We start from the raw sequence: 17,077 nt of genomic DNA, 5'->3' as shown, positions 1-17,077 counted from the left end.
GTCGTATACTTGCCACCGTAGCAGGGGAACTAGTGCACGGCTGCACAAAGTGACATCCAGGTGTGAGAATGTGCCATGTGCGCTGCTGAAATGTGTCGGTTCCCCTGTATTAAGCACGCAAAGATCAAACAGGTTGATCATTCGCTCGCGCATCCTCCCCCTAGCACAGGAAGACGGAGAACCCCATCGTATGTTACGGGCGTTCACATCTCCCAGCATGAGGAAAGGGGAAGGTAACTGAGTGATCAAATCTTGTAGTGCACGATTTTCAAGGTCGTAATCCGGTGGAATGTACACGTTGCAAACCGTTGTCATTACTGGCAACGGAATGCGAACTGCAACTGCATCTAGCTGAGTACGGAGCGGTACTACTTCGCTGAAGATGTCGGAGCAAACTAGGGTACATACGCCCCCAGTTGCCGCGCCATCCACGACTAATCTGTCTTTAGAATAAAGACGATATCCTCTCATAGTCGTGTCGTGTCCAGGTCTCAAACGAGATTCCTGTAGACAGACTATGGAGGCCGCGTAGACGGATATCAATTGACGTAACTCAGCTAAGCGACAGTGATAACTACTGCAGTTCCATTGCAATAGTGCCACTGTGTGGATCAGTAAGACTTCGAAATTAGAGCAATTTCTTGCTCTTCTTTTTGTCCATTACCTGCTAGGTTCCGCCGTCTAAATCGGTTTCATTTTTGTCGCAATCACCATCCACGACAATGAGTGGTTCAGTCTCCATTGTCTCCTGAGAAGAAGGAGGCACGGTGACTGGACCCTCCGCAGACAGTGATCTCATTGTTCAAGCACAGTGGGCCTTCTTCCTGGGAGAACTAGGTTCTCCAGAAGGTAATCGAACAAGGGGGCGTCGGGGCCTCTCGCTCTTGCCCACCATTTCTTTCTTTTTTGGAGGAGAGCCGGCAGATGGCTTGCCGGATTTTTTGGGGGATCCTATGGACCTCGACAGAGTTGGAGAAGGCTTCTTCTCCAATGTTTTAAGGGAGATCTGTGGCTTCACCTTCTCCTCCTTAATGATATGGGCATTGGAAGGAGGGCTGGACTTTCCAGCCCTATTTGGGGAAGTCTTTCCCCCCGCCCTGTTGGGGGAGGACTTCCCAGACGAACGTTCCTGGGAAGAGCCCTTCCCAGGCAACGTCGGCAGTAACGCTCTTTTCGGTGCTTCGCTATTTGAAACTCCAGTTTCTTTGTTATTGAATTTTGTTGCTGGCTTTGACTTTTCGATGCATTTTCGGTACTGGTGTTCTGTACAAAACTCTGCGGAGTGATCCGCACGTTTGCGACCTTTTCAGCGAAGGAGATGGAGAACTCCGGACCAGCCATGGACTTGAACTTCCTCCGGACGTCTGGAAAAGATAGCTTATCCAGCGTTTTTATCTCCTGGATCTTCTTCTCCCGCTTGAATGTGGGACACTCCTTGGAGATTGGAGCATGCATACTCAGGCAGTTGACGCACATAGGTGGTGGTGTGCATTCAACCCCAGCATGCTCGCACTTCCCACACATTTTGCAGGTCGTACATCGCAATGAGGTGTGGCCATACTTTTGACAGTTATAGCACCTCATTGGTGCCAGAATATATGGACGAACAGTCAGGCGATACATTGCCACTTTTATCCGTTCAGGTACGGTCTCGGCGTCGAAGGTAAGGATGAAAGCACCCGTATCGAGTAGCTTATCACCCACACGCCTCTTCAACCTCTTCACGTCGGTTACACCCCGACGTGCTAGGTACCGGATCATCGTATCATCGGAAGACTTAACCAAATCCCTGTGGAATATAACTCCCTTGCAGGAGTTAAGGGTTTGGTGCTTCTCGATTTTCACCTCTACCTTTCCGAATAACTTGGCTTTAAGTAGCCATCTGGACTGTTCAGCCGTAGATGTTTTGATAAGTACAGATCCATCGCGGAGCTTGCGCATCTCGTCGACTTCACCAGCAACAATTTCTTCGATGGAATTGCTGATCATGAAAGGACATTCATCAAGAAAATTCTTACCATCGACCCTGGAAGCAACCAGGAATCGAGGAAGACGTTCGTCACTTACATAATCCACTGGAACTGGAGTATACCACTTGCGTTTCTTACCAATCTTGGATGCCGTTTTTTGAAGGTTGCCACCCTTTGAAAGTGTTGATTGAAAAGAGAGAGGTTCCGTTTTTTGGTCCCACGAGTACTCACGGAAATATGCGGTCGACCTCCGGCAGAGCCAAGGAGATTTACCGGAGGCAAGGCTATATACTCCAGAGGGCACCCGGTATCTGGAGGGGGTCGCTTGGAACTACTCTCCCAGTAGCCATGCATCACCTCACCACGACCCGAAACTTGTGATTGGGGGAGGATAAAAACCTCCGTACTAACCTAATTATTTTTTTAATTTTTTTTTATTTTTTATTTTTTATTTTTCTGTAATATCTAACCTAATCTGCCTGAGGCAGAGAGGGTGGCCAGACAGGAAGAGGAATGAAATTAAAGATGGTGAGAATAGAAGGGTAGAAATAGTGATGAAGAATAAAGAGCACAGACACCTCTCAAGCAACTCGGGGGACACCTTGTTAGTCTGGCCCTACACCGAGGCCTATCCAGCATGGGTAACCCTGAGCTGGCACAGTCCTCGGGATCAACAAGCACACAAGCCCCCACACCGACGTCAAGGTCATGGTGTCCCTAGAGGGGGTGGCCGTTTCACACAACATGTTCTTATACAGCTAATACCAGACAAACACACTTATTACAACACATAGGTGAAACTAGCTGATTACGAACATCATGGAAAGGTAAGCAAACTGCACGACAATTATGATTGAGTGGGTTGCTTACCCAACAGCATGTGAAGATTATGATACGTTTCTTAAAACAAATACCATATACATTTTATTCAGTTTTGGAGTAGATCATCACATAAAATTAATTTCTTGTAAATAAAGCACAAATTTAGACCAATTATTTAAAAGATTATCCTCTAAAATTAAGGTACGCAGACTATTGGACCATTCAATAGCATGGTTATTTGTGTATATAGGGTATTTGTCTAGGTGCAATTTACTACTTACACAAAACTGGTATAAACTTATGAGTGGGTCACTACAGAAAAATTGTAAATCTCAGCCAAGATGAGTTTCTGAATATAGAAAATGTTATACAGTCAAACCTCTCGTTACAGACACTCCTCAAATGTCCCAGCTGAAATGATATAGAAATAATATAAAATCAACTCTCATTTACAGACACTGACAGCTGTTTGAGAATCCTCATCTCCTGAACACAGATAGAACTGGTATTCCAAGACCTAGTACATTGTTAGTTCCAAGGACTGTAAAGAAATGGGCTGATTGACAAGCAATGATAAGCTGCAAGCAGGTGAATAAAGAGTTGTCTGATTAATGAGTCCAAGTCCAATTTTCACCATAAATTTGACACATACTTTATTTTTCATTTGCCAGTTGTTTTTGTCATGGCATCTAAATATGAAGGTTTGATAATTCGTGAAAGAGTTATATTGCCTAACTTATTTTAGAGCTAGTATATGCCACAGAAACATCATTTCATCTAAATGAACAACTGACAGATTACAGAAGACGAATTGGAAGAACTTGTATCAATAAAAGCTATCACAAGATCGGCAATGGTGAATAGTACCTAACAACATTGTATATCAGAAATTAGAAACCATTACTGATACCATGGACAGAAAAGACTAGGTTACTCTGAGAATGCCAGATTCAGAACTTCTGAAACAACTAGTGCAGTACAATCTTGCTTCAAAAATACTACAACTGGATGCAGATGGATAAAAGAAATTAGGGAGGATTTGAAAGAAATTGGCCTTACACCGGAAGACACTCTGGATAAGAAAAAGGAAATGCAACATTTAAAAATATGACTTTCCACTTTACAGTCACAAAGAAGAAAATCCCAACTAGAATATTCTCTACACAAGAAAGAGCAAGAATATCAGCACGTATGAAGAAGTAGTGGGAGGACTGCAAGGCTCGGACAGTTTCTACCAAGAATTCGACAAACCAAAGGGTTGATTAACGTGATCCAATGTGGGCTCAAAAGGGGAAGAAGAAGAACATCATATTTTCCTATCTTTCGACTCTTTCTAATCCAAACTTTTAAACCATTTATATATTTAGAATTAAAGTAAGCAATTTTGTTTAAATAATAGTAGTTGTGGCTGGTGCAGCCCCTCCAATGAGGGTGTGTGTTAATGTAATCGAGGGTAGTTGTGTGGGAGGAGAGCACAGTACCAGTCCCACCGTCCATGATTAATATCCGTCAACCCGCCTACAATCCTGAGGACCAAAGGCCAAGACGTCGACCACTCAGCCGTGGAGCTAAGATAGGGTAAGCTGCCTCCCAATAAAGGACACCTCCCAGATATTAGGCCCTTCCAATGCCTGTAAATGAGAACTTTCATGTTATATTCATTATTCTATATTAGCCTGAATATAAGACAACCCTGAATTTACAAGAAGAATTAACAGTGAATGTAATTACAACATCTTCAAGCTTTCCTATAACTAAGATAATTTAATAAGCTGTAAAATAAAACTAAGTTTTATTTGAATATAAAATATTGTGGGATATCCTCAGTTTTATGTATTGATGATAGACAAATAATTTATCGGTGTAATCATGTGGCAGGCATAACGTAAACACAAACTCAAAGGCAGCATCATTTGCTCATTACACCACCCCAGGCTTGCCTTAAATTCAGTTATCAGAACTTTTAACTCATGTGGTATCTCCAATGCTTTCATTCTAATAACTTGAGGACTTCTTAGATAAATCCCATTTTGTTTCTCTTGCATGAATTCAATAACAACTCTATCAATTTTGTTCAATCTTCTTGTCTGTAGTCCTCTGAATATATTTTTTTTAATGTGCTGGCATTCTTAGACTTTCCACTAATGTTGAACATCATACTTGGAAACATCAAACTTTCTGCAACATGTTCACTATTACAATATTTTGCCTCAGGTATAACTTACAATTTTAATTTAATATTATAACATCTCCTCTTTCTTTTATTTAACTGAAATGACAAAAATTCTCTCCTTTCCACACAATTTCCCATGACTGGAATAGTGACCTAAAGAGAATGCATTAACCCAAAGACACCAAGTACCAAACAAGTCAAAAATTAGAAAAAATTTGTTGAAGCTCAAGAAAATTTCGTTTTACTTGAGATACTAATGTCAGCTGCAATAGACGTGGTATCTTCCACTACAAAAACTGGCAGGGTACAGTTTTAAATGTTAGGCAGTGCATATAACACAAATAAGGCTTTTATAAGAGCATTTAACATAAGAACCAAAACCAAACCCCATGGCGTAACAGTGTTATATATCAGGATCTGCCAGCACGAATGCCTGCAGATTACAACATCAGCTCAATGAATCCTCTTGGCTGTTATTCTTGGATTTATAGAACTGGTTTAACATAAGAAATATAGTCTTATATTTGGATCAATATGGTATTTATCAAATATTACCACATTACAGACAGCTGTTACAAAAACTTCATAACAGTGTCTTAAAAATAGACCTCTAAATCTAATCACTCATCGACTGATTGTGGGTATAAGGACGTAACATAATAGGTCATTCTATAGTGCAGCTATGTTCAGGTTTGGCCAGGTCATCTATACACTACCACAACCAAAGTTGGTTTGTACCCATAGCTTCATCCACCGAGTTCAACACAAATGCTCCCACTTACCTGGACCAGCAATCATTTTCGTTACTTTCCTAGCTGTTGCCAGTACTTCTAGCTTATAGTTAAGATATCCCAAGTTCACGCAGCTTTCAGTCGAACATAGCAAAGTTGGCTTCAAAACAGACTGATATATCAATAGTTTTGTCTAGGAACTCACTTCCTTCTTACAAAATATTTTTGATCTCAACTATATTGATTTTGCTACATTTTGATTCAATTTCATTTCTTATACTATCATCCTGCGAGAATGAATTAACCAACTTTCTCAGTTTTGTATTCCTACATCTTTAGTTTCTTTGCAACCGACATCAGCTAAATGATAATTGTAACAGCATACTCACTGCTGTGTACAAAGAAGCAGATTTGTACAACACAAATAAAATGTATTGACTGTAAGTTGATCATGAGAAGAGTTCTAGCAGAAGGCTGTATAAGTTTACAATCTTAATATCACTGATGTCAGTAAACAAAATGTATCAGGTGATAGAGCAGGTAGGTAGGCTTGTGCCACACCCACACCTAATTGTCTTCATATTTTATTCTCTGATATCGATGTCATAAGTCAGTTAATTGAAAATGGTAAATGTTCTCTAACTTGACGTCAACTTCTTCTCGATGAGACAGATGGCACCACATGTAATTATGAATTGCCAAAGCATTTCTTTCAATCTAAAACTTGCGTTGAAGGCTTGGGTAAAAATGATGGAGATGCAAGGCTACGAGATGCTTCTCATATCTTTTAAATGATACTACAAAAAGATTTCCTCTACATGACTCTCTGCTGGGAGTGAACATACATAATACTTAATATGTTTGGATTCTTATCCTTCGAACTCCAGGTATTTGTTTAAATTTCCTTTTCCCTGGCTTGCCACAGTTATGCTAGGTTAGTGTACTATGTGATCCCTGTTCTGTATTTTGTTCGTTATGTTTATTGTGGCAGACCTATTTATGTGTCTTCCCTTCATCTTTATGTTTACTTGATATATATTTGTTCCTACGTAGGGACAAAACGCTAATTCTGTATGATTCATGTTCGCCATTTCATTCGATATAAATATGTTTCATAGCTTATGTGTTGTTTGGTTATTGTGGTGACTGGGTGAGCCTTGCCTATGTAGCAGCCACCTAGATAATCTGATCTGTACTCTTGGATGAAGCTTATAAGCCTTCAACTGACTTTTATCATGCTGTTAAAGTCATTATCGTAATGTGCTCATATTTTATTTGTTTGGGCAACTTTATGATAATAAATCCTATTTATCTTAACCTGATCTCTGTTTTGGGTTCATGCTTTTTATACTTTTATTCATTAGTGTAAGAGGCCCAAATTCAGTTCCTGGCTGTCTATAGCCAGTTTCGACTGGTCCACGATATTTTGTTAATAGCAGAGGTGAGTAGGTGGAGGCTGGAGAGCTTATCCTGAAGTGAAACCTTCCGGCTAGCGTTAGTCCACCATTTCGGTGCACATTTTCAAGAGGCGTGACCTCCGTGCCCGACTTACGGTGTAGGCTTAGTCGTTGGACAGCTGCTAACAGTCTGCTCGCCTATATACACGTCACAGTCTGGTCAGCGTGCCTGCTGAGAAATACATTGTGTTTCCCAAGACTCCCTGTGTAGTGCGCTGACTTCAAACAGGTGAGGTGGCACCACAACACGCAGTGCATTTCTTTCCAATTTTGAGATATTTAAGATATAAATATGGAGTTATTCTTACTTGAATGCAAGCTTGAGCTGCAACATCCCACACTTTGATACACTTGTCCTTAGAGAGTGAGTATATCCGCTGGCCTGCTTCCTGCAGTACTATGGAGACAATAGCAGCATGGTGGCCCTGAAATACACAGCTGGCTTTGCTGGAGACAAACACATTCCACACTCGCACCATGCAGTCTGGTCCACCAGTCACTATGATATGGGATTCTGGAAAGTGAGATTTCACACTAGTTAAAAACGAATAATTTCATTATACAGTAAACCAGCTCAACCCCATGATCAGATGTAAATGAACACTATACAATACAATACACTATACAATATACTATACACTATACAGTGTGGGAATGACACCACAGAAAAAGTGATCATTCAGATGTTCCTGGTGAGAGAGATCATGGACAAATCCCCACTCGATGGTGTAACATTATCAAGAACATAACTCTTCGGTGCAGAATGTCTGGCCGAGGACTGCAAGAGATGGAGACAGCCTCCTTGGAGATCGTGATCCACAGAACTTTGGGAACAGAGACGGGGGGCGGGGAGGGGGAGACTATACTAGAGACACTGATGAGGATTTTAAGAGAACTGCAGTAAAGGATAAAGAATTATCTTTACACCACGAAAAATGAGGACTTCAAGACTCGAATAAGAATGAACGTACATAGGTTGATGGGACAGAGACAGATTAGATTTCCTGCTTTAAAGCCATACTCTTTCCAGCTCAGTTAACTCTATTAGCTATTGTTCTTGGAGGCCCAGGTTCAATTTCTAGTACTGCCAGAAATTTAAGAATGCCAGGATGGGTTGCTATGTAGTTAGAAGGGTACATCCTGCTGACTACCATTCAGGATATGCCTGAAAAGGTCTGTACCACCTCAGAGCAATAATATAAATTTACATTAGTTCTGCCTCTTGGCCTAGTCTTGCTTCCAAACATTTCTGTTGTCACAGATGTGTGACTGTATTTTCCATGACTTGCATTGCAAGACATAACTTCTTGAATATTTACTGCTTCTTAAAGACACTAAACAGGCACTTGAATTATCTGAGAATGTATTGAGTAATATTATTGGTTACTATTTTCTATTTTTCTGTATTGGTTGCTCCCCCTCCTGTTCCTTGCCCTTCCCTTCTCAAACATAGTCTTGGTGGCTGGATGTGTCCTATGTTCCTTTCTCATTTTCCCTTTATTTCTAAGACAAGTTACTTGTCTGGTTAGGGGTTCTTTTTTAACTTAAGACTGCTGGGCTACGAGCATCAGAGTGTAAGTCTTGAGTGGAAGGTTGATGATTGTGGCAGAAAATGTGTGTGTCAATGTACTGTATAAGTGTGTGTGCCAGGCCCATAGCTTAGCGTGCACCCTTGCTCTTATAGCCAATGTGGCATTATTTCTTCAACTTTATTCTACTTTATTTTACCTAAGAGAGGTTATATACTATATTCAGAATGAACTTTATTTGTAATCACTCGAAGTATGCTCCGGTTGGAAAATTCAGACTACTTCTAATCTATGTTTACTCTTTGCAATCTCTGTGCTCTTTGTAACTTTCTGAAGTCTATAAGCTCACAAGAATCAATTCCTAATATTTTGTTGCTATGTTCGGTAAATTGGAATTACAGATGATAAACTGGTTGTTAACACTTTCCATCCACCTTCGCCCCTCTGGTGACTTCCTTTTCCTATGGCCTTATGATAGTAGCTTCTCACTGTCATCACTCAAATTTCTCATGTACTCTGGCTTCTTGACCTTGAAGGTCAACAATTCTACTGCATAATCTCTCTTTTGTGTGTTCATTCTACAAACATACCCTAACTACAACACACAAAGTGATTCTAGTGAGCTTCACAATATCTTTTGTTTCTTAGCATTTTTTATACAATTTCAAGTTCTTGTCACACAATTTTTTTCATCTCCTTGTGTCAACACCATTGTCTTGCTTTTCTCCACACTTATGTTCCTTCCATTACTACCGTTATACTCACTCAACATTTCCAGCTGGCCTTGTACAACTTTTCCATTTGCTTCCCTTACCACAGACAACATCAGCTTTGCAATATCATCCATTACCATTACGAGCAACAACAGAGACAGCAGGTGTGGGATATTACTATCTTCACACTCCCTTACTGAACTAGATGCAGAATACGTGTGAGTGATGTGACAATAGCTAGCCGCATCCATACTGCTGTAGTGCAGTTATAGTTAGCCTGGAACAAGGACGGGATTCATAACAGTTCAAGTACGAACAGACTGTCGAGTTCAGAAGACTACAATTTAACAGTCCAAAGCTCTTGATTTTTCTTGGGCAACATTGCAAACTAGTGGTGTGCATTGTGGGTATGGCAGGTTAGGCCAGGCTTACAGGTTCGGCTTGAGAAGAAAAGTAAGCACTAATGTCAACTGTAAGTGCAACATTTTATTTTATCGTGTCAGTTGGCAATACTCTCTTATTTAAATAACTCCTGTTGCTGTAGTACAGTTTCTGCAGTAGCTAGGATATGCAAGACACCAGCATTCACTTCAAGGAGGAGATACATGCGCAGTAAATGCGAGCTTAGTAAGCCGAGCACTCTATGCTGCCCTATGTCACCACATGCCATAGCAGTGTGAAGAGTTTTGTGAGGGTTTATGGTTTATGATATGTGGTTTACTGTTATTTGGTTTAATGCTGAAACAGCTTTTGTAAGGGACAGCTGATAGCAGTGAAGAATTTCCATTTCAGAATGCAGAGTTAGTTCCATTCTAGATGTAACACTGTGAGTAAAATTTGCCTACTAGTTACTGGTGTGACGTGTTTGTAGCAGTGTACAGTCTCATGATTTTGATAACAATAATCACATGTAACATGGACAGTGTGTATAATTAGCTTGTGTTGTGAGTGAGTTCTTGTGTTTTTATGTAGAAGTATTCAGTGAAATAGGAGCAGATGTGAAAAACTGGAAATCATTCAGTCTGGAAAGCCTTCTCCACAAATTCCTCATCTTATAGGGATGCATAAAGACAAGAATCAAGAGTACATTCATCATTTTGAAATTCACCGTACAGTAAAACAGAATTGATTGCTGGAAGTTCAGAACTTTAAAAACTTTTTTTTTGTACAACTTGCTTTACGTTGCACCAACACAGATAGGTCTTATGGGAATGATGGGATAGGAAAGGGCTGGAAGTGGGAAGAAATCAGTTGTGGCCTTAAGTAAGGTAGAGTCGCAGCAATTTCCTGCATGGCCAACTCAGTCATAGCTTCTCGTCTTAGTTCCTCTACATCTAGACCACATTCTACATCAGGCATAATATCTTAAAGAATGTCATGCAATAGACTCAATAACTCTTCATCGGTGAGAGATGTCCGGCTCTATGGCTAAATAGTCAGCGTACTGGCCTTTGGTCAGATGGGTCCCGGCTTTGATTCCCAGCAGGGTCGGGAATTTTAACCATCATTGGTTAATTTTGCTGGCATGGGGGCTGGGTGTATGTGTCATCTTCATCATCATTTCATCCTCATCATGACGCGGAGGTGTCAAATCAAAGAAAGACCTGCACCTGTCCTCGGACACTCCCGGCACTAAAAGCCATACGCAATTTCATTTCTTTGAGAGGTGGTGGTCTGTGAGACATGTTTACTGTACTGTGACAAGATGAGGAATGAAAACAGTACCAGAGTTGTTCCTACATTTCGTAATACATCCGAGTTCCATCGTTGTGTTTTTGAACATTAGCATTGTTGATAAAATCATTATGAGCAGATGATTATATCTCAGTAAGAGCTGTACAGACATGTGTTTTAATACATCTTATTATGATAATACTGCAGTCCAAATGACCACTCTGATGGTTGTAGGTATACTCATTACTGATGCACAAAGCAATGATGCAAAATTAATTGTATTTTTTATAGATGATTCTGACCACTATTCAGAAAAATTCACTGCAGCTCAATATCCTACAATAAGAAGTGTAGTCAAAATAGAATTGGAAAACGTGTAGTGGTCAACTTGACCGCTCCAGCGGTCGTAGTCTTAAAGCTCACTGAATGTCTTGCAGCAACAACTAACTTGCACAACAGACACTGAATACACAGTACATACAATAGTTCCACGGATTTTGAGTTACTGACTTGTAGAAATCTGTTCAAGTCTTCCACCTGCAAGGTAATGTGGTTATAGGGAAACTGGAAAAACTGAGGGCAGCACTGTAATGAGGGGTATAAGACATGATGAGGTGTGAGATAGTTTTCCATTGCTTTCCTCATTGAGCGAGAAAGTGCTATTGCAGCTTGACTAGCCCTATGAGTAGCATTTCTCATAACAATGAGACTGACTAGTTGCCCTCAGCACCGCTCATTCTGTCACAGCTATAAACGAGGTGCTCCTGTCTCTGCCAACAGACAGATGGAGAAATAACAACAGGTGCCCCTAATATTGTGATACAATGAAGAGAAGGTTCTCTACAACTTAACGTAAACTCACCTTCAGCAACACTGAAACAGGTAACTCCCTTGGACACGTTGTATTTGTACTGCATCTTAGTCCCCATCACGTCGCTCATGTACAGAGATCGGTCTGGACAGGGCGAGCACGACATGAATGTCTTCAGACTGCTGTAGTAGGACACCTGGCGTACCCAGTCCGTGTGGATGTTGCGGAATTCCAGCACTTTCAGTCCTGGTAGCTCTCCCTACAACATGCAAATGGTACCAGTTGATATTCAGATTTATTTTTTTCAAGTTGGTTTACGTTGGACTGACACAGATAGGTCTTATAGCGATGATGGGATAGGAAATGACTAGGAGTTGGAAGGAAAGAGTCATGACCTTAATTACAGTACAGCACCAGCATTTGCCTGGTGTGAAAGTGGAAAACCATGGAAAACCATCTTCAGGGTTGCCGACAGTGGGGTACGAACCCACTATCTCCTGAATGCATGCTCACAGCTGTGCAACATTGACCACGCGGCCATTCAAATTTACTATGGCTACCAGAAACAGAATTATTTATGGGTAGAATTTAATTTGGTAATTTTCTGTTGAGTGACTGGTTGTAGCATTACATTAAAAATTAAATTAAATGTAATTTAAATTAATTAAATTGTTCATTTTTTCAAGTATACTGTAATCTAACGTAAATAAATGAATACTGGATTAAAGCCACTATATTTATTTAATGAAGCCAAGCTTTCAGCCAAATTGCATTGGCCTTTATCAGGGCATTTTAAGTTCTGCTTCCGACAGTGAGCATAGAAATTCAAAGAAACGTGGAAGTCATAACCGTACCATCCACAGCCTACCGTGCCAATTGGACTCAAGGATCGTCATGCTGTGATTCACCACCCTCTGTCGATGGTTTTGTGAGTGTGTCCTGTTCTTCCATGGTGGTGTTATGCATGTATTTCTGCAGTGCAGGTCTCCATATATTTGATAACTTGAAGCCATATTCCCTGTTGATGTTATTTGGGCGCAGCTCTATCTCTATGGCTTCTCTTACCAGTCAAGCATAGAATTCTATAACAGGCGTGATGACCTTTGCCTGGTCAAAGAGGATTTCATGGTCTGTACTGTAGAAATGTTCTGCTATGGCAGACTGTCTTATGGCATTCTCCATGGAGGATAAAAGAGCGACATTCTTTACTGACCTAATGTGTTCTTTCACCCTGGTACTGACAAGCCTTTTCATCATGCCAGTATATGAGCAATCACAACCACATGGAACTTCATACACGCCCAGTGTTTCAAGATGTGGTTTTTCTTTGAATGGTCCAAACAGGGTTTTGAGCTTCCAGTCTGTGGTGAAAACTGGAGACATCAAGAAACTGGAACCTTTTCACCAGCAGAGGCTTATGATCATCATGAATATCTAATGGGAGGATTTTGTAACCAATGTTGTAGTTCCTGAAAGGGCACAGGTGAACAGTATCAGTCACCAGCTCAAATGGATTGGACATGTCCAACGCATGAGTGATAATACACTACCTCAGCCGTGAACTCGGTTCTGGCAGAAGGACAGAAGGAAGGTTCTGACAAAAGAGTAGCATTACAAAAATGTTGCAAAGTTTGGGCTGGGAAGACTTGGGAGAAAGGAGACAAAATACGACAAGGATCAGCTCAAAAAGACCATGAACAGCACAATCATCAACTTTGGTACTTGGCACACACTTGCTGAAGATCAGCCTCGCTGGCGTACAACCACTTCCACTGCTGTCCAGCAGTTTGAAATAGAGTGTCTTAGAAGAAAACTCAAACAAACTCAACCACATCTCAGGTGTTGCATGTTCTATGCAAGCATTCACCTGCTGAGCCATCAATGTCATCCGCACAAAGCGGACTAAACATGAACTGCAGGTCAAAAACGTATGCTCAGATACGAGTAAAGACCCTGACGACTGAAAGGGTTAATGTGTAGTACAGCTTTACTAACCAATCTAGACCTAAGTTCTTGTTTGGGCCATTTTTAGATGCCTTATTTTTTTACATTTGCATCATTTCACCAAGATATACACCATTTCCAAAGTCACTAATATAACAATATCCCGGGCTGCTCACAGAAAGGCTGGTATACAACAATACCTGCTTACTGCTTTTTTTCTCTTCTGAACTTTTCACTGATCCTGTCCATGCATTTATCATTTCCTGATTCTGACACTTAATTACACTTATACATCTGCAGGCTTCACTTTTGGTATCCTAGGCCCAGTAAAAATTCACTGCAGAACAGAAATAGTTCAAAAATGTTACCTATGCTACTTATATCACAAAGACCATATATATCTGCATATTGTACCAGGAAAAGTTGTGGGCAAAGGGCATGAGTAGGACCTCAGGGAGTGGAACTGGGTTTTGGAGCCGATACAGAGAAGGATAGTCTCGCAGAGCGAATAATAGATGGTAAATAATTTTTTTTCAAAACAATTTATTAATTTCTCACCCTGCGGTATGATTGTTGACTCAAAATTTATATTGAAATTAAATGTTGAAAATAATCTTCTTGAAAAAAAAAATGGCATAAATATCATTGGTTTCAAAGTCTTTCATATGTGTGAATTTCCACCTAAAGTCTTTTTAAACCTAAGCACACTTTTATAATGGTAAATGGATATGAGGAATTATTAAAAGTTTTCAGTTCTCAGTTCGTCAATCTCGTTATACAGCACACTTGAAATCCTACAGTCTTTCTACGAGAAATGAAATTAAATTTATCACTTTTGAGAAATTATGGAAATTGTTCACACGCGACACTGAAGTTTTACTGTTCAAAATAAATGAAAAGTTTAGTCAGTTTGTTACTCACTTATGACAAGAACTGTTGTTACCAAATGTCGAAAGATGGACATCTGGAATGTTCCATGTAGAATCAGGATCGGCGATGTTGACGTTCCCGATGAGGTGATGACAGCTGGAACTGTTGAGTTTCGCACACGAAAATCCATTTAGTGCGACTGGTTATCACTTACACTGTTGAACACTATTTATGGCGTATGAAGAATCACAGTCCTTTCTGTACTAAATACTATTTACAGTCGTTATTGAAACGTTCTTAATCACACAGTTCACACTTGAAGAAAGAAAGAAGAAAGCAAGTCGATAAGCACAGTCTGTGAACACAGTCATTAAGTTAGATTTTCCGCTAATCCTGTTATATTAACTCAGAAAAGTTCTTACTTTTTCATTCAAAATATTGATGTGACGTGAATAAAGAAATATAATGCAATAAAAAAAAATAAGTTCTGGTGATTCTTAAGTATTAGGCTCTGTAGAAGTTTAATGTTACTTGACGTTGCCTAAGTCCACACGTAATGAAATAGTTAATATTTGTACTCCAATAAGTTCACTCGTGTTACAGTCTTAAATGTCTTTTTAGGATTATTTTGTAATCGCGACGCGACATACTAACTGCAGTGCGACGTCCTTTATCGGCGATAAAATTTCGCGTTCTGGAGATACGACGAAAGTACTTCTACCGTGACTGCGCGAACATACTGTACGCGGGCCGGTCTCTTCACTATCTCACTCACACAGTTGTCTGCTTGTCCTTGTACGGTACTGTACTGTACTGCACTGTACTGGTTTGCGGGCTATCTGGCCTTGACATATATAGATACCAGCGCAGGGAGGGGTGGCAGCTCTCTCTCGGCCATGTGACCGTAATTACGTAATTTCGTTGAGACTTTAAATTGTTATAACTCAACAACCGTTTGATGAATTAATTTGAAATTTACAGGGATTAACTTTTATGATGTTTGCTATAATTCAGCGTTTGTCCCGTTGAAATTGGTTAAGGTGTTAAAAAGCTGTTAAAAGAAAAATTCTTTCGAGAAATATCTCTAGGGGAGGTGAGCTTCGAGCGACAGGTGACGTCACTTGACTCCGCCTAGCGTACTCGTAGGGTCTGGCACATACTGGAACATTCTTTACATGGATGTTCGTACGTCGGTCGGATCTTTAATGCTGGAAATAACATTTCTTTCAATTAATATGGACCAGGACCTAGGCCTTCCTGGTACAATATAAATCTTATAGTCAACTACATTCGCTTGACAGTACGGCACAAAACTTTACAACAGGTGTTCTTGTATAAAACAGTTAATGGAATGTTGCACAATTTGTTTGCAGCAGATTATTTTTAATGCCAGAGCAAGAAACTTATGAAATCCAGATCTGTTAGCCTGAAAAATACCGAATACATTATATTGTAAGAATTCACTATTAGTAAGAATGTGTGTGATGATAATCTACAATAGTTAAGACTTCAGCTCTGCATTATCGACATATGTTAAAGTTTTAGGAGCTACTATTCTTAAATTGTGTACAGACCGGGAAAGGGTAGCACTGACGAAGATTCAGAATTATTTGATAAGATAATCAGCCATGTGAGAAACGATAAGGAGAGGAACGTGATTATAGGGGGTGATCTCAATTTATCAAATGTCAATTGGGAAGGAAATGCGAACAACAGGAAGCATGACCAACAAATGGCAAATAAGTTAATATGGGAAGGGCATCTGATTCAGAAAGTCATGGAACCAACTAGAGGAAAGAATATTCTGGATGTGGTGCTGATAAAACCAGATGAGCTCTGTAGAGAAACTGAAGTAATAGATAGTATATAGATCACAAAATTGTGAGCAACTGCAAAATGACCTCAATAATGTTGTGAGATGGACAGTAGGTAATGGTATGATGATAAATGGGGTTAAAAGTCAGGTTGTGAGTTCCACAAATAGGAAAAGTCCTCTCAGTTTTAATTACTGCATTCAAGAGGTGAAAGTTCCTTTTGGGGATCATTGTAAGTACCTAGGTCTTAATATAAGGAAAGATCTTCTTTGGGGTAATCATATAAATGGGATTGTAAATAAAGGGTACAGATCTCTGCCCATGGTTATGAGGGTATTTAGAGTTTGTAGTAGGGACATAAAGGAGAGGGCATATAAGTCTCTGGTAAGACCCCAACTAGAGTATGGTTCCAGAGTATGGGACTCTCACCAGGATTACTTGATTCAAGAACTGGAAAAAGTCCTAAGAAAAGCAGCTCGATTTGTTCATCGTATAGATCCGTATTGATAGAGTTAAAACTAAGAAACAATGTTAGGTTTCTTAAGTGGTATGTTCTGAGCTGTCACTGG

General features: G+C 40.1%; 1 protein-coding gene across 2 annotated transcripts in view; it reads right to left on the bottom strand.

Annotated features, from left to right (window-relative positions):
- LOC136880810 (WD repeat-containing protein on Y chromosome) overlaps positions 1-17,077 on the bottom strand; it is a 231,280-nt gene that overhangs the window by 61,921 nt on the left and 152,282 nt on the right. For both annotated transcript variants that reach the window (XM_067153349.2, XM_067153348.2), the window contains 2 exons: positions 11,932-12,139; positions 7,462-7,667 (listed from right to left, as the gene is read on the bottom strand). In XM_067153349.2, the coding sequence (XP_067009450.2) occupies positions 7,462-7,667; positions 11,932-12,139 (414 nt within the window). The remainder of the gene's footprint in view (positions 1-7,461; positions 7,668-11,931; positions 12,140-17,077) is intronic.

This window comes from Anabrus simplex, chromosome 9, assembly GCF_040414725.1.
Source record: "Anabrus simplex isolate iqAnaSimp1 chromosome 9, ASM4041472v1, whole genome shotgun sequence".
In the NCBI taxonomy this organism is placed as follows: domain Eukaryota; kingdom Metazoa; phylum Arthropoda; class Insecta; order Orthoptera; family Tettigoniidae; genus Anabrus; species Anabrus simplex.
This window is presented reverse-complemented; position numbering and strand designations above follow the sequence as displayed.